We start from the raw sequence: 23,171 nt of genomic DNA, 5'->3' as shown, positions 1-23,171 counted from the left end.
GGTGTAATAGCTCACTGCCAGCTAGTGGTTTTATCTGTTGTGCCACACCAATCACTCAAATATATATATATATATATATATATATATATATATATATATATATATATATATATATATATATATATATATATTTATGACTGTTACAGCGTTTAAAACAGACAGGTACATTTTCGTAAGCAAGTAGATGTCCGTAAAATACCACAAAGATTTAGGACTGACTAGGACTGTTAGTTTGTTTCATAATGAATATCATGAGTCCAGTTTATGTTCCAGGTTTGCAACAGGTTTGAGTCAGTGCCATTTTGTGATGACTTTGGAGGAAGCACTTCTTCTGTACTATTAGTTTGGTACTTGTCATCTTGTGTGTATGTGTGTGTATATATATATATATATATATATATATATACTAATAATTAATAATTGCGGCGGTAATATTCAGTTTTGGTTTAGTGATATTGATAGATAGTAAGCATTCAGACTTTATATCAGTGATGACACTTTAACCCCTTAATGCAGAAAGGTTTATTGCATACTAAGGTGTATTACTCAGTAACTACAGGGACTTCTGTACAAACTGTTTGCAAATGCTGACATAAGCAGTGTGTTGAATATTGTTGCCATGTAGGTAATATATAATAAATCTTGATCTTATTTATCAGGGACACTTTTGTAGTTAGTTTTGTACAGAACAGAACAGGCAATTCTAATATATACCAGTCTGTGCTCTTGTTCCAGTTTCTCAGAATATGTTGCATTATTAGTAACCAGTTGCACACCATTACTGAAAATTAAGACCTTATTAACAGTAACCAATAATTCACTAAGACTTCTGGGATGCTCAGCTCTCGCTGTTACAACATCTCATGTTTTATTCATTGTTTTAGAATCTCTACTGTTTATTAAAGTTTGAGAAACTATTATTGAATATGCTAATTTTTAGTCTTTTAAAATCGCTACTGGAATCAGTATCATTTTCATATCGGTCAGTAATTAAACACACAGGTACTTTATCTCCCACTGCTGATGCTGGGAGTGAAGCACTGGGGGACAGAGTGTAATAGTAGAAGAACTGAAAATGATAAGGTCACTGAGTCCTGGCTATAATGAGACGCACCGGGAAGGACAGGAGCCAGGGCAGAGATGGAGGTTTGGAGGCTTATAGATGGTTTACTCCCAAAGTTGAATAATTAACTAATTTTCCCCTGTTTAGGGTCATTTGTGTCAGCTTCAGAATATTCACTGTACTTTTTACTTAATACTTCAATATAGAACAGTTGAGGCTTAGTCCTAGAACAGTTCAGACTCAGTCCTAGTATAGTACAGTTCAGACACAGTCCTGGTATAGTTCAGGCTCAGTCCCAGGTAATTACAGTCCAGGCTCAGTCCTTATATAGTACAGTTCAGACTCAGTCCTTATATAGTACAGTTCAGTCTCAGTCCTTGTATAGTACAGTTCAGACACAGTCCTGGTATAGTTCAGGCTCAGTCCCAGGTAATTACAGTCCAGGCTCAGTCCTTATATAGTACAGTTCAGACTCAGTCCTTATATAGTACAGTTCAGTCTCCGTCCTTGTTTAGTACAGTTCAGACTCAGTCCTTATATAGTACAGTTCAGACTCAGTCCTAGTATAGTTCAGGCTCAGTCCCAGTTAAGTACAGTTCAGGCTCAGTCCTAGTATAGGACAGTTCAGACTCAGTCCTTACATAGTACAGTTCAGTCTCAGTCCTTGTATAGTACAGGTCAGACTCAGTCCTAGTATAGTACAATCCAGACTCAGTCCTAGTGTAGTTCAGGCTCAGTTCCAGTTTAGTACAGATCAGGCTCAGTCCTAGTATAGTTCAGGCTCAGTCCCAGTTTAGTACCGTTCAGACTCAGCCCTAGTATAGTACAGTTCAGGCTCAGTCCTAATATAGTTTAGGCTTAGTCCTTCTATAGTACAGTTCAGACTCAGTCCTAGTATAGTTCAGACTCAGTCCTAGTATAGTACAGGTTAGGCTCAGTCTTAGAATAGTACAGTTTAGTCTAGACAAGTTTTTATTCTACACACTTTATATACTGTACTTGTGTAATTCTATACACTTGAATTGTAAGCAGTTTGTCAGTTTGCACAAGAAACTTATGGTGGATCTTTTTTTCTCACACTTTTTGTAGAAAGTACAGCATCACAACCTCCTCCACAGTCTGTTTGTTGTTGTCAGAAGCTTTTGACTCTGAACTGCACTCTAGTGAATGTTTTGCTTATCACCCAAGTATCCAAGTATGTGTGCAGTGACGGTTACAGCATTTAAAACAGACAGGTACATTTTCGTAAGCAAGTAGATGTCCGTAAAATACAACAAAGATTTAGGACTGACTCGGACTGTTAGTTTGTTTCATAATGAATATCATGAGTCCAGTTTATGTTCCAGGTTTGCAACAGGTTTGAGTCAGTGCCATTTTGTGGTGAATTTGGAGGAAACACTTCTTCTGTACTATTAGTTTTGCTGGTTTGTACATTATTTAATTTGGACTGCAACTGTACGCCACATTGCCTCTGGAACACTCCCCTCTTTAATCAGACTGAGTGATAAAGCATTCTGCAACACGACTCCAGCATTCATTAGGCAAAACGGGCAAACCGGGAATGAAACTAGTGATTATCTGCTCAAGTTAAAGGCAGTTGGACTTGACAGCGATCTATCCAAGTTACTAAATAACCAATGATTCATGGACAGCAATGTGTGGCCATGAAACGTCCAGATAACTGAGGCTCAAATCACACCTGTTTAGAGGATAAAGCCTCATATCGGAGAACACTGTTGTTGGGCTCATTTAGAAGACTGGCTCATCCAGGTTTGCTTGCTTTCCCTTGCTTTCTCATTAGCTTATCTTCTCTTGAATTCTCATCAGTCTGTTAAAGGAAGCTCAGAATTTCTGCTGAATCTGTTTGTACAGACAATCACACAACAGCTCTCCACACCTTTGACGTTGCATGCATACCCTCTATTAGTACACCTTGTCATGCTCATATGAAAATTTTTTATAGCACTTGTTTATTGGAATTTGCCACCTCTACCTTTCTTCATCTTCACTCAGGGCTTTTTTTATCTTCACAGCTAAATTCTGCGGCGACCCAGGCCTTCCTCCCCAAGCCAAGAGAGAGGGCCAAAGTTTCATCTTTAAATCTGAAGTGCTGTACAGCTGCAGCGCCCCCTATCTGCTGGTGGGCTCGTCTGTACGCATCTGCCAGGCTGACGGCACCTGGAGCGGCACTCAACCTCGATGCATAGGTATTAGACTCTTAGACCTTTCATCCTTCAGTTTCTGTGATTTAATGTTTGTGCAAATTTGCATGCAGTTAAATGAAAAATGATGTATATAGATTTAAAAAATGGGATTTCATCTCTTCTTTCATTTATTTTTTAAACTGTGTTACATTATTAAAATCCACTCAGGTCTGAAACCGAGCTTGTTATAGATTCTCCAAGACTATAACTAACTCCTCAGTCTGTTGATCCTGCAGGAGACCATATGTGATGGTCAAAGAAGTAATAAATTCAGCTCTGCACATGTATAATACATGTGGATCAAACCCAGGGTCCTGTTTGTTAAACATGAATGCTGCAGCTAAAATGTGGAGCTATGCATTAGAACCACTGCAGAGTGATGTCCGTACCTTTGTCCGCACCTTTACCTGCACTGATGTGTATGAACCGTGTCTGAAATGGTCGCTCGTATTCTTTACAAATGACACACAGGCAGAAATCACATTTCCTGATATTTACCCAAGACTACAGTGCAGTGTACTCTTACTCAATGGACCTATATATATATATATATATATATCTTCTTGGACACATTCTTAAATATCGTAAATATTTAAGTTTATCTCCTGTAGGGAATTAAAAAAAACAAATGAAATAAATAAATAAATAATGCCAGACAGCAATTGGCTGCATAGGTTTGTCAGTGCATTTCAACAAGTCAAGTCAAGTCAAGTGGGTTTCATTGTCATTGCAACTACATACAGAGTACACAGTGAAATGAAACAACGTTCCTCCAGGACCATGGTGAAACATACAAAACACAAGTGCAACACAATACAAGTACGGACAGACAACACAACACAGTACAGACAGAGAATAATAAATAATTGGTGGTAGTGTGAAAATTATGCAATGTGTAATAAATATTGAGTCCAGTGAGGTAGTAAGGTTATTAGTGCAAAATGCTTCCCATATTGTCTGGGGTAAATGGTTGGTGAGAGAGAGAGAGAGAGTGTGTGCATGTAACAGAGAAGACATCAGTTCAGAAGTTGAGTTGAGAAGTCTAATGGCTTGGGGGAAGAAGCTATTGCAGAGTCTGGTCGTGTTGGACCGGATGCTGCGGTACCTTCCTGTGGTGCTTCCTGATGGCAGGAGGGAGAACAGTCTGTGTAAAGGGTGGGTGGAGTCATCCACAATGCTGGTTGCTTTGCGGATGCAGCGGGCAGTGTAAATGTCCATGACGGAGGGGAGAGAGACTCCGACGATCCTCTCAGCTGTCCTCACAATGTGTTGGAGGGTCTTGCGGTCAGAGGCTGTGCAGGTCCCAAACCAGGCAGTGATGCAGCTGCTTAGGATGCTCTCTATGGTCCCTCTATAGAAGAGGGTGAGGATGGGTGGAGGGAGATGGGCCTTTCTCAGCTTCCGGAGGAAGTAGAGACGCTGCTGGGCTTTCTTGGCTGTAGAGCTGGTGTTCAGGGACCAGGTGAGGTTCTCTGCTAGGTGGACACCAAGGAACTTGGTGCTCTTAACAATCTCCACAGGGGAGCCGTTGATGTTGAGTGGAGAGCGGTCGTGTCTCGTTTTCCTGAAGTCAACAACCATTTCCTTGGTCTTCTCTACATTCCAGTGAAGGTTGTTGACTGTACACCAGTCTGTCAGCTGCTGCACCTCCTCTCTGTATGCTGACTCGTCGCCTTTGCTGATGAGACCCAGCACAGTTGTATCATGAGTCAGCAGGGTGAACAGCAGAGGACTCAGTACACTGCCCTGGGGTGCCCCAGTGTTCATTGTGATGGTGCTGGAGCTGCTGTCCCTGAACCGGACTAACTGGGGCCTCCCTGTCAGGAAGTCCAGGATCCAGTTGCAGAGGGGGGTGTTGAGGCCCAGCAAGCTTAAGTTCCTGGTGAGATTCTGTGGGATGATGGTGTTGAATGCTGAACTGAAGTCTATAAACAGCATTCTGACGTAGGTGTCCTTCTTCTCCAGGTGGGAGAGATGAAGGGTGGTGGTGATGGCATCGTCCGTGGAGCGGTTGGGACGATATGCAAATTGCAGGGGGTCCAATGAAGAGGGCAGTTGGGTCTTGATGTTCCTCATGACTAGCCTCTCGAAGCACTTCATGATGATAGTCATTTAGGCAGGACACCGTGGACTTCTTCGGCACGGGGACGATGGTGGTGGTCTTGAGGCACGTTGGGACAGTGGAGCTGCGCAGGGAGACGTTGAAGATGTACGTGGGAACATCTGTCAACTGGTCTGCACACTCTCTGAGCACTTTGCTGGGGATGTTGTCTGGTCCTGCAGCTTTCCGTGGGTTGACTCTGCACAGAGTTTTCCTCACATCCACTGCAGTCAGGCACAACACCTGCTCGTCTGGCTTGGGCGTAATTTTGCTCACCAACGTGTTGTTCTGTGCCTCAAACCGTGCATTAAAGTCATTCAGGGCATCGGGGAGGAAGGCATCACTGTCACAGGACGGTGGCATTGTCCTGTAGTTTGTGATTTCCTGGATGCCCTGCCACATGCGCCGCGTGTCACCCGTGTCCTTGAAGTGGCTGTGGATTCTCTGGGCGTGTGTGCGCTTTGCCTCTCGGATGGCTCGTGACAATGAAGGCCTAGTCGCGGGTCCTCAGTAGCGCATGCACCTCAGGAGTCATCCAAGCCTTCTGGTTTGGGCGTGTGGTGATGGTCTTGGAGACAGTGACATCATCAATACACTTGCTGATGTAGCCAGTGACTGATGCTGTATACTCCTCCAAGTTAACAGAGTCACCTTCAGTTGCAGCCTCCCTGAACATGTCCCATGCAGTGCACTCAAAACAGTCCTGAAGGGCAGAGATGGCTCCTGCCGGTCAGGTTTTCACCTGCTTCTGAACTGGTCTGGAGCGTCTGATGAGAGGTGTGTGTGCTGGAGTCAGCCACACAGACATGTGGTCCGAGAATGCGAGGTGAGGGCGGGGCTCCGCCCGGTACATGCTGGGGATGTTTGTGTAAACAAGGTCCAGCACGTTTGCTCCTCTCGTTGCAAAGTCCACATGTTAATGGAAAATACTGACTGGAGATATATTGGTCTCAAACTGACTGGAGTTTGGGACCAATATATCTGTTAAACGTTGTGAGGTATAAAATGATCTCTATTCTGTTTCCTGTAGGACTCAAGCCTTGCCCCTTAAGGTTCTAGGCCCTCAAGCCTAAATTTAATCGTTTTTAGATGTAAAGGGCCCAGGACCTCATGAACATGCCATGTGACTAATATCATGGTAGAGATGCTGGGGAGGCCAGTGCACTGCTAATGCCATGGTAGTGATGTCGAATATGCATGCTATCGCTACAGACTTTGACACACACAGTAATGCCACAGTGTGTCTTCACACCACTTCCCTTTACAATAATATGTCAAGCAAACAGACTCAACCTCAGCTTCCCTAAGATCTCAATGGTCAATGGTCAAAAGCTGATCCGCACCAAGAGCCCTTAAAGCTTCAAGTAGGCTCGACTCAACCCGCCATCCCTCAAAATCCACAGAAGACGAGCGTCCAGACTTTTTTCTGTCCTGACACCAAAGGGGTGTCCGAACAGCTGAGTCCAAACCCAGACTGAAGACCCTCCACTTTTGAGAGTACTTGAGCGAATAGTAGAGTGTTCACCTTACTGACTTGTGTTTAGTAGAGTCTAAACTTAGAGGATCTTTGAATTATTAGTCTATTTAAACTAGCTGAGGTTATTCTTTAGTAAATAGCAAAGCACTTTTGTAAGTCGCTCTGGATAAGAGCATCTGATAAATGCCTTAAATGTAAATATAAATGTAAATCTCCTTTCAGCAGCACAGATACTTGTTGTAGCACTCAGATGAAGCTCTCAGACTACCAGAAAATGTCTTCTAGGTTCATCAGTCAGTCAGTCCGTCAGTCAGTCAGTCAGTCAGTCAGTCAGTCATTTAAATAGTGGTACCCATAATTTTGCATACAGCTGTATTAACAAACTATATGGTGAATCTCAACAGTGTTAGGGTTAGGATATAGACCAGGGTTAAGGCTAGGGTTAGAGACAGGTGTGGCATTAGTTCAAATAAAGGTGAATTTAGAGTTTAGAGGTTTAGGTGAATGATGTATCTACAATAATTTAAAGTACGAAATATAGAAAAACACCATGTGTTTCTCACTGTTAGAGAGAGCAGGATATTCATCATACCATATAAACAAATCACTGACTGATCAAGAACATCAGTTATCAGTTAGGACATATCTACAACGAGCCTAACATTTAGCATTGACCCAGTTTGAGCTTTCAGGTGGCCTGCTCTATGTGAGCCGTACGTGATTTGGGTTTAGTCTTGGATTTTAGCCTGGGATTTTTTTCTGCTGTAGGTCAGAAGTAGCCTACATGATAAAATAAAAAGGAGAGAAAAGCAAGGTGCAGTTATGGCCGTGTCCTCTGCACTTAATGCAGTCCTGGGTGGATTATGTCAGTGGCCATTATGGCTAATGCAGCTTGGGTTTAGCACAGGTGAAAAGACTCTGGCTGCTAATGATGATATTGGTGGTGATGGTGGTCTTGATGATAATAGTAATGCATGATGATGTTAACGCTAATGATAATGACAGTGATAAAGATGATGATGATGATATTTATGTGCCATATGTATCTCTCCGCAGAACCAACCAGGACCACTTGCGAAAATCCAGGCACTCCCGAGTACGGCTCTCTTAATGCTAGTTTGGGCTTCAAGGTAGGTTCAAATCCCAAATCTCAGGCCAACAGTGACAGTATATAGAGCAGATGAAGCGCAGTAGAGGCAACTCTCAGGCCTGGATGGGTAACTGTGGAATGCTAAAGCTTAGACATCACTGGTCAAATATCTGTTACTGTGAATAGTTAAATGAGTAGAACTGATGAACTGATCTCCAAAAGGCATAAAATAGATGACCAAACATTTCTTTTCAATAATTTATGGAAAATGAGTGTGTTATTATTATTATTGTTGTTGTTGTTGTTGTTGTTGTTGCTTTATACTATTATATAGTTTAAAAAAAAAGGAAAAGCTGAGCTCTCAGAAACCATGTTCTGCATGTTCACCACACAAATCAGTGTCAGATGTTTTCAGAGGAACATCTAAACAAGCATTTTGGAAAACGTTCAGCTTTTTGGCCACAATGAGCCAAGGAATGTTTGAAGAATAAAGGGTAAAGTTGAGAATGGAGAATGAAGAAAAAGCCCCTCCAACTGTTAAGCATGTGGGTGGGCTTTTGTTGCAGCCAGTGGCCCTGGGGACATTTCACCAATAGAGAGAAGAATGGGTTCATTGAAATAGCAGCAAATTCTGAAAGCAAACCTCATACTATAAATTGAGTACCTCAAGTCACAATCTGAAGGTTTGCCATGTCCCTCACAGCACCCTAACCCCCCCCCCCCCCCCCAACCTAAACATAATCGAAAGTCTCAGAAGAGAAGTGCAGCATCTCACAGAACTAGAAGCCTTTTGTAGAAAGTATGGGTACTCATATATATGTAATATATGACTGTGGTTTCCATCAGTTTAATAAACCTTTTATCAAGCATTACAATGTGGTGTGTATATATATAAATAATTATAATAATATATATTAATAATAATAATAATTTTGGGAGGAGGAACATGACTGAAGCCCCTCCTGTAGAGGTGTGTAGAGAGAGGTGTGTAGGGATGTGTAGAGGTGTGTAGAGATGTGTAGAGGTGTGTAGAGATGTGTAGAAGTGTGTAGAGGTGTGTAGAAATGTGTAGAGATGTGTAGAAGTGTGTAGAGGTATGTAGAGATGTGTAGAGGTATGTAGATGTGTAGAGATGTGTAGAAGTGTGTAGAGGTGTGTGTAGAGGTGTGTAGGAATGCGCAGAGATGTGTAGAGGTGTGTGTAGAAATGTGTAGAGGTGTGTATAGAGGTGTAAAGAGGTGTGTAGAGATGTGTAGAGGTGTGTGTAGAGGTGTAAAGAGGTGTGTAGAGATGTGTAGAGGTCTGTGTAGAGGTGTGTAGGAATGTGCAGAGATGTGTAGGGTTGTGTGTATAAATGTGTAGAGGTGTGTAGGGATATGTAGACGTGTAAAGGTGTGTGTAGAGATGTGTAGAAGTGTGTGTAGAGATGTGTGTAGAGGTGTGTGTAGAGATGTGTAAAGGTGTGTGTAGAAGTGTGTGTAGAGATGTGTAGAGGTGTGTAGAAGTGTGTGTAGAGATGAGTAGAGGTGTGTATAGATTTGTAGAAGTGTGTGTAGAGATGTGTAGAGGTGTGTAGAAGTGTGTGTAGAGATGAGTAGAGGTGTATAGAAGTGTGTGTAGAGATGAGTAGAGGTGTGTAGAGATGGGTAGAGGTGTGTGTAGAAGTGTATGTAGAGGTGTGTATAGGTGTGTAGAGATTTGTAGAAGTGTGTGTAGAGGTGTGTAGAAGTGTGTGTAGAGATGTATAGGGGTGTTTAGAAGTGTGTGTAGAGGTGTGTAGAAGTGTGTGTAGAAGTGTGTATAGAGGTGTGTAGAATCTAGTAGAGAGCCTTTCTTCCTGGACAGTAGAGACTCCAACAGTTACTCCAACAAATGCAGGATCAACTCTTTTTTTTTAATACCGTTGATTTGAGCAGGTGTCCAAATACTTTTGTCCTTTTATCCCGACTTTGATTCAGAGACTGTGGGCCTTCTTTTTAGTAGAAGCCAACTGGTATGCTTGTCCAACAGTGTTTGTTTTAGGGTTTTTTAAGTATGCTCAATATTTCTATTTGCGTTAGATTTACATTTCTATGTGTTCACTGAAGCTTAAGAATATAGATGAGAAGGCCTTTGAGGTCATGAAAAACATCCATTAAATGAGGTGTTTTGACTGCTACACTGCACACAGTCACTTCTAAAACACTTCGCTGTAACGTGCAGTTTCTTCCCTGAACTGTTGTTCTGTTGTTAGCTAATTAGCTTAATTACCTCCATTGTTATGTCCTGTCTTACGCCTTCACTGTATATCGCCATTCTGAAAGCGGACCTTGTTTATCATGGTCGGGTTTTCTTTGTTTCTACTTTCAGTTTCACTGAAATGATTAATGCCACCACAGGCGTCAGAAGTGTTTCAGATGCAGGCAATTCATTTGAGACTTTTGAGACTATGTGAAAGTGTGTGTGTGTGTCGCAGCCAGAGTGTTGTCATTTCTTCCCAACTGCCCTTTCTTCTAAAGCACAATTGACTTATTGTCAGGATCGTTCAGCGCAATGGTGTCTGAGAAGCTTCCGGCAGTTAAAAGATGTGTCTGACTGTCTCCTTCTCTGTCAGCTCTCATTGTCTGCGGAGAATCCTCGTTCCTTACACGCTCCGTTTCTGATCTCGCCGTCGCCGACGCCAGCGTTAACCGCTTTCAGATCCCCCCCTCAAAGGGACGAGCTCAAAGAAAAGCTACGGCAGGTGCTTTCATTACACAGAATGGAAAGTCATTATTTCCCGCACCCTCGGCTGGCAGGTCTCACCCCCGAGTGACACGATGGGAGCGGGCACCTGGATTAAGCGCAGCTAAGGGGAAAGGATAGCGTCGCCGGCTAATGGGAAAAACGATCCGATCTGTTTTTTAGCCTGGCCCAGGGATCTCCAGGGCTGTGAGGAATACGCTTTGAAGGCCAAAATAGGAAGCTAGCCCTCTTTATTTGGCTCTCTATAGTCTGGAAGGCTAACAAAATGCCATTTGTGCCAGTCATGCTGGTTTGCCGGCGTCACAGAGCCACCAGGGACGAGGATAATGTAATCGATCTTCATATTTTAAAGCCAAGGAGATTTGGTTCATCTCAATCTACTGCAGCCAAGGCACGCAGTCCACTCTCAGCGTTAGAGCCAATCCTCACACACCTGAACAGCACTAGACAAATGTTTGGACACTCCAGCTCATTCTGAATTTCCCATCATTTTAGAAACATAGAGGACATCTAAACCCAACACAACAATAAATGTCTCCAGACAGACAGTCTGAGTGACCTGTAGAGGACTAGTGAAAAAAAATCACATAAGTCGACTAGTGACAGACTAGTAAAAGTTGTTGGTCTATTTATCATAAAAGTGACATTGTAGCACCCAAAACACACCCAAAATGCATCCAGACCTTCATGTCTTTATCACAGACCAATCTATGTTGTTTAGAACATGAATCTGTCTTACTTGAAGAAGTCTTCACACACCTGAACAGAAATAGTGGAAATTCCTAGACATCTTGTAAAAGTAAAGTAAAACATTTGAACACTCCAGATCATAGGACGGCTTCAGTATTTCCCTACATTTTAGAAACATAGAGGACATCTAAACCCACTCGAAATTTTGACTTACTTTAGTCTATAAACACAACAGTAAATGTCTCCATAGAGCTGAATAACAAGACAGACAATCTGAGTCACCTGTAGAAGACTAGTGAAAAATCCAGAAATCAACTAGTGAAAGACTAGAAAAGTTCTATTTATCATAAAAGTGACATTTTAGCACCCAGAACACACCCAAAAACTGTCTCTAAACCCACTCAAAATGCATGCAGACCTTCATGTCTTTACCACAGACCAATCTATGTTGTTTAGAACATGAATCTGTCTTACTTTAGTCTATAAACACAATAATAAGTATAATAATAAGTCCTCACACACCTGAACAGAAATAGTGGAAATTCCTAGACGTCTTGTGAAAGACTAGCAAAACATTTGGACACTCCAGATCATTCTGAATTTTCCTACATTTTAGAAACATAGAGGACATCTAAACCCACTCGAAATTTTGACTTACTTTAGTCTATAAACACAACAGTAAATGTCTCCATAGAGCTGAATAACAAGACAGACAATCTGAGTCACCTGTAGAGGACTAGTGAAAAAAAATCACAGAAGTCGACTAGTGAAAGACTAGTAAAAGTTCTATTTATCATAAAAGTGACATTTTAGCACCCAAAACACACCCAAAATGCATCCAGATCTTCATGTCTTTACCACAGACCAATCTAAGTCCTCACACACCTGAACAGAAGTAGTGGAAATTCCTAGACGTCTTGTGAAAGACTAGCAAAACATTTGGACAATCCAACTCATTCTGAATTTTCCTACATTTTAGAAACATAGAGGACATCTAAACCCACTCGAAATTTTGACTTACTTTAGTCTATACAACAATAAATGTCTCCATAGAGCCGAATAACAAGACAGACAATCTGAGTCACCTGTAGAGGACTAGTTAAAAAAAACATAAGTCAACTAGTCAACTTTGGTCTATAAACACTAAGATAATAAGAAGTCCTCACACACCCGAACAGAAATAGTGAAAATTCCTAGACGTCTTGTGAAAGACTAGTAAAACAAACTCCAAATCATAGGAGGGCTTCAGTATTTCACTACATTTTAGAACAATAGAGAATTTTAGAACATCAGAACTTTGAAATAGCCTTTGGAATTGAACTGTCAGCCTATTTATTACGAAATTAAGATTTTACATGGTCTCTCAACCCACTCAAAATGCACCCAGACCTTTATGTGTTTAGCCCAGACAAAACTGTTGTTTTGAACATTAATCTGTCTTACTTTGGTCTATAAAACCAATAATAAACATCTCCACAGAGATAAATGATGAGCCAGATATTCGGAGTCCTAACACACCCGTACCGAAATAGTGGAAATTCATAGTCTAAGTCTAGTGAAAGACTAGTAAAAAAGGGTTCCAGTATTGTCCTACATTTTAAAATAATAGGGACGTCATCATAAATAATGTGGGAGTATGCCGGGACAAAAATAGAGCATTTCTATTGGTCCAGAACAGTGGATCTCTGGAATGGTAGTGCTCCATCCAATACTTTTGGGATGAGGTGGGGGGGTGATTATCCAACATCCTGACCTCACTAATGCTCTTGTCACTGAATGAAATCAAGCTCTTTTTCTGGATAGTACAGACAGATACTCCAGTAAGAGCAGGATAAACACTTTTTGATGCCCTTGATTTTAACTAACTAAGGAATCAAGCGACCAGGCCAAGCTGGCAAACCGCCATGAACACACAAACACATGAACATGCACCAGGACAAACTAAGGCTGAAACAAATGAGTACTTATAACAAGGACCAACAAGCAACACCTTAGACTAACAAGAGGGTGGGGCTACAAAGAAGGCACAGGTGGGAACACTAACGACAAGGCGGGGCTACAGGGCAGGGACCAGAAACAGACATAAACAGAGCCATGTGCTGAGACACAGACCAGGAAAGGAAAAAACAAGGGCAAGACATAGACACCTGTTACACAATGAATGTGTAAGTGTCTCAGGCCTTTAGATCAGGCTGTCTTTATGGTCATGAAAAACATATACTCGCTCAGGTGTAAGTGCCCAAACTTTTGACGACTTCTGTCCCTCCTATAGCTGTGAATTATCAGCAGAAGGACTCAAATTCAGAGGGAGAACCAATGGAAATCTCAATTTTAGCTGGGTTTGGACTTGCAGATGGTCCAATTTAGTAGCAGAACCAGTCAAAAACTCGATTACAGCTGGTGGGTGGGATCACAGCTGGTCAAATTCAGAGGGAGAACCAATGGAAATCTCAATTTTAGCTGAGTTTGGACCTGCAGATGGTCCAATTTAGTGGTAGAACCAGTGAAAAACTTAATTACAGCTCGGGGGGTGGGATCACAGCTGGTCAAATTCAGAGGGAGAACCAATGGAAATCTCAATTTTAGCTGGGTTTGGACCTGCAGATGGTCCAATTTAGTCAAAAACTCGCAGACAGTCAAATTTAGCCCAATCTTTTAAAGTCTTCAAGGAAAATCCTTTAGATCAGGCTGTCTTTATGGTCATGAAAAACATATACTTACTCAGGTGTAAGTGCCCAAACTTTTGACGACTTCTGTCTCTCCTATAGCTATAAATTATCTGCAGAGGGAGTGGGCCGCCTGCAGAGTTTAGTCCCGGCCCACACCTGACCCAGCTAATCAAGGTCTTTGAGAATGTCTGAATATAAGAGCAAGAAGTCCTGGATCAAAGCTGGAACTAATCTCTGCAGGCAGGGAGAACTGCAGCGGCTGAATTGGACACCACCCATCTACTGAAATACATGCAGCTCTATGGATGCAAAATGACTTCTTTGTGAGGGGAAAGGAACAGTATAAAAAAGCAATAATCAGTTTAAAGGAGTGGGTGGAAGGCTCTGAGAGGAGTGCAGTGCTGAGTGGCTTGATTGCAGTGATTACCTAAACGAAAAAAAGAAAGAAAGGATTTAGCCAGAATGGCAGGACCAAAGTCTTTTGATTTCATGCTGAACCTCTTGGTTTGGGAGTCTCTCTTGGCTTTGATTGGAATATTTTGCATTGGGTCAGTCAAGGGTCCTGAAGTTCACGGTTGCCTTGTGTGTGTATGATTGTGTGTACATCTGAGAGCAGACTGTGAGTTTCACACAGCTCAGGCTTGGCAGAGATACCATTAGGTTTCTGCTGCAATGAAAAATGCAGAGGAAATCGCCTCTCAGGCCACAGGTTCTGCTTTTTTAGTGGGCAAAATGTGAAATGTTGTGGACAGGGGCACAAGCAGTAGGAAGAGTCTAGACTTTTCTGCAGCTAAGACTAGGGTGAGATGACCGTCTCACAGTGTTTAGATTGTAGGTTGTTTATCAGATAATCATAAACTTTATTTATAGAGAATTCTTCCCCCAGGTTTTAGCTCACTGTGCAATCAAAAAGTCAATACAATTGCAGACGTGAAAGGTGAGAGACTTCATTAAAATAAAAGAGAGCAAATTAAAAAATTAGAAAGATGTTTTTTAAAGTGAGTACCAGGATTGACTACCCAGTAAAAGCTGAAATTGAGTTCCACAGTTTAGAAACATAAGAACAGAAAGGGGCCTCGTTTAGAGTGGAGGTGTAAAACACACAGCCCGCAGGCCAGGACCAGCCTGATAAAGGTTCGGATCCGGCCTGCCATTTCAGATGAGGGGGCGGGACCAAAGACTAAACTAGTTTAAACTAATCTAAATACTATAAATTTCAGCGCAGTCAAATTATGTGTTAGAACCAGTCAAAAACCCCATCACAGCTGGACACGTAATCACAAACAGTCAAAAAACTCCATTACTGCTGGGGGCAATATTTCAGACAGTCACATTTATTGGTAGAACCAATGAAAATCTCCGTTACTGCTGGAGGCAGGATCACCGTCAAATTGAATGGCAGAACTAAACATAAAGAACTCCACTACAGCTGTGGGATCACAAACGGTCAAGTTCAGAGGGAGAACCAATGAAAATCTTCATTTTAGCTGAGTTTGGGGCTTGCAAACAGTCAAATTTAGTGGCATTACCAGTCAAAAACTCCATTACAGCTGGGGACAATATTTCAGACAGTCAAATGTATTGGTAGAACCATTGAAAATCTCCAATACTGCTGGAGGCGGGACCACAGACAGTCAAATTTTGTGGTAGAACCAATCAAAAACTCGATCACAGCTGGGATGGGATCACAGCTAGTCAAATTCAAAGAACCAATGGAAATCTCCATTTTGGCTAGGTTTGGGCCTGCAGGCAGCCAAATTTAGCGGTAGAACCAGTCAAAATCTCAGTTTTAGCTAGGGGATGGGACATTTCCCAAACAGTATAAGGTCTGGTTTAGTGAGAACTGCCTCAACTCACTAACCTGGTGCTTGATTTTACTACAATGCACTATGAACTAATGTGCACTTGGTCACTGTTTATATGCACTAATATTACACACTTGTTTGTTTTCATGCTGTGTGCAATATACTAAATGTCACTTATATCTGCTGCTACACGAATACAGTCCTTATATGCAAGTCTGATCCCTTGGCGGGCAGCCTAGCAGTTATTTGCAGTCACACAAGACCAGGCTTCCATCTCCATGAATGAGGAGAGACCAAAAACTTGTTCTGGCAACTGAGGCGGGACTTCTTATCTGCAAACCAACGGCATGTTGAGCGTTACAAGAACTTACCCATTCACATCTCAACCAGTCGGCCTCCTTATTTATAGCATCTCAGACTAAGATAGGACTTGGTGTTCTGGGAAGAACCTAGTGATTCCAGCCTGCAAAGGACTTCCACCCTTTTCCTGGGGGGTATTCCTGCCTTCTAGCCAATGAGGTATGGGTAGTCTCCAGACCCACAACAACCCTGACCAGAACGATGCAGAGAAGAAGTTGAATGACTGAATCTAGTGAATCCACAGGGTCAGATACCCAATGCTGACACTGTTCATTAGTCTTGTGGGATATGCTATAGCTCGGACAGAGGCTGTATTTAGAGCTGAGAGTTAGTCAGTGGCCCAGATGTCTTCTGTAATTTGTCAGTCAGTTAGTCGACTGCTGTTCCAGTAGCGAAAATGTGTTAATGAAATGTAACTCTTCATTAGCAAGCTAAGTATCTCACACTTCAGCCGCCTCTTTCCTAAAGAAGTTGACACACTGTTGGGTTTTCGAAGGCAAAATGGACCAGCCCGCTTGACAATGGACTGCGCAGAATGAGGCCTGTTACTTCAGATGAGCTTGACACTGATTCATAACCTCAACAAACAAATAAAGCAACTTTGAAATCCTTTACATGAAGAGAAGAAGTGTTATTTAGAGTAAAACAAGCTAACGAGCTAAACACAGCTCCTCAGGTCTCCACTCATTACCTGCATTTAAACCAGTAAAACCAATTTAACCAATTAAAAACGCTCCAAAAATCGGGCTTCTGGACAAATGGCCCTCACAGCAGTCGACTGCCTCACATACATATGCATGAGTGGCTTTATGCAGGCTGACCACAAGTGTGTATCATATCTCAGGTGGGCAGTACGGTGAGGTTTCACTGTCAGACCGGCCACCTGTTACTGGGCTCCACCACGCGGACCTGCCAGCCGGACCTCATCTGGAGCGGCTCCCAGCCTGACTGCATCCGTAAGTCCTTTTTTTCCCCCTCTTTTTCTCCCTCAGGCCTCTCCACAAGCTTCACCCGCCACCAGAACCACCATGGTTCCTCGCCTTCCTCCAAGGAGAGCTCATCCATTTTCCTTAGACGTCCCATTTCATCTCATTTCTCAGTGAAATAACATGCGCGGGGCTTCCCCACCCCGTCCTCCATTTGGGGCCATTTGTTATGGTCTCGTTAGCGTTTTGCGGAGGTGTTATCTGTCAGGACGTGACAGCTTAGGCGGAACTCACCTGACCTGGCTCTCCGTGTGTCCCCGTGCAGCCCACTCATGCAAGCAGCCGCGGAGCCCGCCGCACGCCAACGTGCTGGGCATGGATCTGCCCGCGTTTGGCTACACGCTCCTCTACTCGTGCCAGCCCGGCTTCATGCTCACCGGGGGCTCCGAGCACAGAGTGTGCCGGCCCGATGGATCCTGGACTGGGAAAGTGCCCGTCTGCAGAAGTAGGCCAGCCATACACACACTCACACACACACACACACACACATAAACTTATAATACAGACTTATAAATGCATGGCCAGGCTGTTTCGTCATTGAGAGCTCTTTGAAATTCAGTTTGCTTGCTGCTTGAACTCTGTAGCCCGCCGTCATTGAGAAGCATAAGTACTGGGACAGTGGAGTTAAATGGGTTGTTTTTTGTTGCATATTCATGAAGTTTGGATTTCAGCTCAAAAGATAAACACAAGGCTGAAGTGTAGAGGGCTGGGTTTATTTCAGGGTAATATTTTTAATACAGATGAAAACCATGTTGATACAAAGTGCCCTGTTTTCTGTTTACAAACGAAGTTTCAGCCAAACTCCACATACTCTACAATTCAAGTGTTCATAATCAATATTCTTAATACAATAAAACCAACCTGGCTGCAGATAAACAAAATAAATATAGAAAATGGCTCTGCTGACCCTGTGCACCTTCGCAGCTTTCAAATAATAAGTTTGAAGCTACGAAGCTGTAAAAAAAGACATTTTAAGAAGAATCAATAATAAATATTCAGGCTGGGTTTTCAGAGAGTGTCTTAGTGCAAGGATGATTGTCACTGAACACTCTCTCAACCTGTGAAGATAATCAGAACACTACAGAGCTGTAGCTTATTCTAAAATGGCTAGGGAAGCTGTAGAGGGCAGAGAGATGTTCTAATACAATCAATTTATCATTATTTTAAAGCCCATAGTCAATAAGCCCAGTCTTAGAAATGACTGAAAGCGGAGAAGGACATTATGCTTGATTTATAATAGATTTATTCATTTAATATTCTCAAAATATTACTAAATAAAACAGCTACAAATGCCTTCTGGTGTTTCCTGATAATGTTTAAATCTACATTTTATAATGCCATTGAGCTGTGGTGTGGTTAGGTGGCAGAAAACAGATAACACCACTACCTGCCAGTGAGCTACAGCACCAAATGTGGGAGACTGGGGGGTTCGATTCCCAGTCTGCTGCGCTACACAAATAAGAGTCCTTGGGCAAGACTCCTAAAACCACATTGGCCAGCCTCTATAATCTGAGTAACCTTGTCATAAGTCATAAGCTCATAGGTCAACACATCAGCTAAGTACCATAGATGTAAGCAGTGGAGCTGTGCTCTCTGGAATGATGGATGGTGCTCTGTCCTATACTTTTGGGATGATTTCTGGGATGAACCCAGGTGTCCCAATACTTTTGTCCATATAGAGTGGACCTATTGGTACTGCAAGAACCAGTAAAACTGTCATCAAGTCTGTTAAGCTTGTCCGATCTCGCAACCATAGCTATGATGGAAGACGCCACAATTTTGGGTGGACCCTGGCCTGGTCAACAGTAATCATACCAGAGCTGTTCTGACTGGCTCTGAAACACTCCACCACTTGCAGGAACTCATTGGATAGTTCTGGAGTGTGTTCAGTGAGTTTTGGCCCATTGTCAGCTCATCTTTGCCCTTCACTGCAAATTTCGTTCTGACCTCTCTGGCCTTTGGAGCCAATGAGAAAGTGTATCCAGCTTCTCCATTTCTCCTCCAGAACTCTTCTGTGACAATTATAGATTCACCCCTACACCCCGCAGAGTCTCATTTCTTTGGCTGTTATTTTGGACTTTCTCTTCACAGCTCTAATGATGTTTCTGTGGTCAGCTGCTGCGGTCTTCCTTGGACAACCCAGTTGTCGCAAATTGCTTATTTTTCCAGTACATTCTTTCATCGTATTCTTTCACAGAGCACACACTACTGCTTCTAGATGCCCTGTAGAAAACAACAAACGCTGATGATCGACCGAGACGTGTTTGGTGTCTGAAGTTATATGGGCCTGTTTACACATGCCATTAACATGCGGTTTGTATCTGGATCTACTTAGAGCAGTTTACACTGGTCAAAGGAAAAAAACAAGCTTCCCAGTGTGACCTGATTAGCTCAGATTGTACTTTCCCATGTAAAAGGTACACCAACACGCCCATCATTTCTGTTTACCTTATTGTAAACGACGGTTTCTCATCAAAACTGTCCTGCTCTGGGAGACTGTGTACAGTTTAGAGGAAGCTAAAGGTTAGAGAATTAGAGGAATTCTGAAAACTTCAACTTAAAAACTTATAAAGAAATTCAAGACAGCTTTTTAAGAGCATAATTTAAGAAGAAATGGTGGAGATCGAGTTGAGTTCTGGATGTCCAAGAAAACGAGAATTGCTAGAAAGGCAAATGAATACCCCTATTTGACTGCAAAAGACCCTCATTAAGATTTAGCAGACTCTGGAGTGGTGCTCCACTGTTTTAGCTTCAGTCAGTCCACCACATTCTTAAAGTGTATGTCCAACGTCACCCAACGTCTAAAATCACTACCTCATGATTGTCTCATCTTTTGTTGCTGAATGCACTCAAATCCTCGAAGCAGTGCTCTTTCAACATCTAGTTGATAGCCTTCTTTCCTCGGACAGTACAAACAGTTTCTCCAACAAAAGCAGGATAAACTTTTTTAAATTCCCTTGATTTCAGAAGAAATCGTGAATAAGCAGGCGTCCCAATACTTTTGTCCATTTAGTATAGCTCTTTTAAAAAGCACAGTTACAGTAACATGGACCGGTAACGGCTGGTGCCCGTTTGCCTGAGTACTTATGCTCAACTGAGCCAGAATTTGAAGCTGAATGTCATCGTTAGCCCTGAAATACTGACTTTATGAACAGCGTGCGACACAGATTTGTACTGAACTGTCCGAGGTTTCTGCTTCTCACTGTACTTTACCTGTGTGTGTGTGTTTTTACCAGTGTGCACTTTGCAGCGGGAGCAAAGCGCTAGCTCTATCTGTTTTAGCCTGGGGAAATCAGGCGTGTAATGTATTGCTGTGGGTGTCTGCCAGTGATACGCATCACTCTCTGTCTTTCAGTCGGCTCAAAAGCAGCGGAAAAAGTGACAGTGTCTGTTCAAGGCACTCCGAGCCCCAAAGCCAGCGGTAAGTCTCCGGCCTTCTCCCGGCTTCTTTCGGCGGCGTCTCAGTAATCCTCGTGCCATGAATTTTTAATAACATGCACTCAAGATCCTCGAGTGCTAGACTGAGAGAATATTGAATGGGGGGGGGGGGGGGTTCTGTAGCACTGTCTGTTATTAAGAAATTCTGTAAGTTACTCTTAGATAACTTTACTGTTAGTTACTCCTAGATATCCTCCTGCACATCATTCATTCCTTATTCTTTATAACTGCACTGCCTTTCATTCCCGGTTGGTTTCAAATGTATATATTTTTATATTTATTCTATTTATTGTAATTATTGTATTGGATTACTGGATTACTTAGTGCTGTATCTATCCACCTATCCTTATATCTATCTGTCTTTCTTTCTATATGTCTATCTATCTATCTGTCTGTCTATCTATCTATCTATCTATCTGTCTGTATATCTATATGTCTGTCTATCTATTCATCTATCTATATGTGTCTGTCTGCCTGTCTGTCTCCCCATCTATCTATCTGTCTAGATGTTAGAAGCTCTTCATTTTGGAGTGTCTGTTTGTGGGTCCACTGTTCACTTTCTCACTTTCAGAACTATGAGGCTTACACTAGTTAGTTTTGTACTAGTACTACCTAATAGTAGTAGTGTTAAAGGGGCAGTCCAATCAGTTGTGAATATTAGTCATTTCAATTGATTATTTTTATAGAAACACAAGTCCTAAACAATATTCAAAAGTGAGTGAAAACATTAGAAAACACTTTTTTTCATTGGTAGAAACTGGTAGAGACTGTAGAAAACATGGCTGCTGTGGTTCCATTCCTTTCCGCTCTATAGAAATTAAGCAAAAACTGTCTGTGAAAGTGAGGAATTGCAGTTCAGGTTCACAGAGTTGAAGTTAAAGGGTTCAGGGCAAACATTTTACCATTAATAGTGAATAATGACTGGAATGAGCAGCCAGTCACCTTTTTAAATTCACTCATTTCCCTGTACGATCCTGTACGAACCCACCATAAAGAGCTTATTACCACAAACCCTGCAGCCCTTGTGATTATAGATGTAACGCAGGTGAAACCGGTTCAAACCCTGCGCCTTTGACACATTAAATGTTCTCAATTGCAGTTCCCGACGACGTCTTCGTCCCGGCGTACGTGTGGAAGGGCTCGCTGGAGCACAAGGCAGTCAAACAGCCAACGACGTTGACAATCACCAGCTTTAACATCACCTCCGGCAGAGTGAACGCCACTCTAACCAACAGGAACACTGAGCTTTTACTGTCAGGTAAGAAGCCATAACACCTGTTCTTATCTGCGGCTCAATGTCACAAAGCGTCTGGATCATATAGCAAACGAGTCAAGCATTTGTGAAGGTTTCGCAACTTTGTTATTCCTTTGTTTTGAAACTTTATTCTGGCGGCCTATTATAGTTCACTAAAGAGCTGTTTAACCTATGGGTTGTTATTTAGTGGTGTTAAAGCATTATCTTGTCTTTTAATCAGAATAAAATAAATAAAGTAAAGTTTCAATTTAGCTCCGACAAACATTTCCATACCTTCAAACAGACTCGTGATATTTGGATCTGAACATACAGTTGCAATTAAAATGATTCAATCCCCATTGCAAATTGGGCTAATTCAGCTGTTTGCAACAGACCAATCAAACAAGACTCATTTAAATCTCAACACAACTAACACAAGTGTTTTCTCCAAATCCAGCGCTAAATACTATTTTAATGACAACTGCAGTCTCAGATTTATTCAATCCCTTCATGGTGAGCTTCTTCAGTACTTAGTAGAGCACCTTTCTGCTGTTATGACCTGCTGCTGATGTAATGCAGAGCCAGACACCAGCTTCTGGCAGCGTTTCTGAGGAACCATAGCCCATTCCTTGTGGACAGTGGCCCGCAGTTCTCTAATGTTCTTGGGTTTGCTGCTGCGACCATCTTCTTCAAATCCCTCAACTCAACTCAAGCAACTGTGACGGCCACTCCAGAATCATCCAGGACTTCTAAAACCAGTCTTGGTAGACTTTAGGGTATGCTTGGGGTCATTGTCCTGTTGGAAGATCCAATGACACCCAATCTTCAGCTTCCTCACAGAAGACATGAATGTTTTCTCCTAGGATTCCCTGACACTTGATATGCTACCTCAGAGTCAGCCAGGTGTTGGTTTTAAAAGAAGTCCTGGAAGATTCTGGAGTGGGTGCCCCAGTCACCTGACTTGAACCCCATAGAAAATCTTTGGTGGGATTTGAAGAAGGCAGTTGCAGCAGCAAACCCAAGAATATTGCTTTGCTCATAAGGTTGAACTAAGATTCATCGGGAAGCTGGTGTCTGGCTCTGCATCACTTTTGCTGCGGGTCAGAACAGTAAAAGGGGGCTCTATTGAGTACCAAAGACGCTTGTAATTAAGGTGGCAGTGTCATTTTGTGTTGAATGTGGAGAAGACACTTGTTCTGTTAGTTGTGTTGAGATATTTAAATTGGGCTTGTTTGATTGGTTTATTACAAACAGCTGAAAGTCTGTTAACTTTGCTAATAAATCTAGTTTGCAATAGGGATTGAATAGTTTTGAAATTTACCTGTACAAT

The 23,171-nt window shown here is 42.3% G+C and overlaps 1 protein-coding gene across 3 annotated transcripts in view; it reads left to right on the top strand.

The window, feature by feature from the left end:
• The window catches only part of csmd3a (CUB and Sushi multiple domains 3a), a 519,096-nt gene that overhangs the window by 478,771 nt on the left and 17,154 nt on the right, over positions 1-23,171 (top strand). For all 3 annotated transcript variants that reach the window (XM_072692429.1, XM_072692430.1, XM_072692428.1), the window contains exons 61-66: positions 3,097-3,270; positions 7,902-7,975; positions 17,028-17,139; positions 17,435-17,614; positions 20,525-20,590; positions 21,707-21,865. In XM_072692429.1, the coding sequence (XP_072548530.1) occupies positions 3,097-3,270; positions 7,902-7,975; positions 17,028-17,139; positions 17,435-17,614; positions 20,525-20,590; positions 21,707-21,865 (765 nt within the window). The remainder of the gene's footprint in view (positions 1-3,096; positions 3,271-7,901; positions 7,976-17,027; positions 17,140-17,434; positions 17,615-20,524; positions 20,591-21,706; positions 21,866-23,171) is intronic.

This window comes from Salminus brasiliensis, chromosome 1 (assembly GCF_030463535.1).
Source record: "Salminus brasiliensis chromosome 1, fSalBra1.hap2, whole genome shotgun sequence".
NCBI lineage: Eukaryota > Metazoa > Chordata > Actinopteri > Characiformes > Bryconidae > Salminus > Salminus brasiliensis.
The sequence above is the reverse complement of the archived record's forward strand: the minus strand, read 5'-3'. Positions and strand labels throughout refer to the sequence as shown.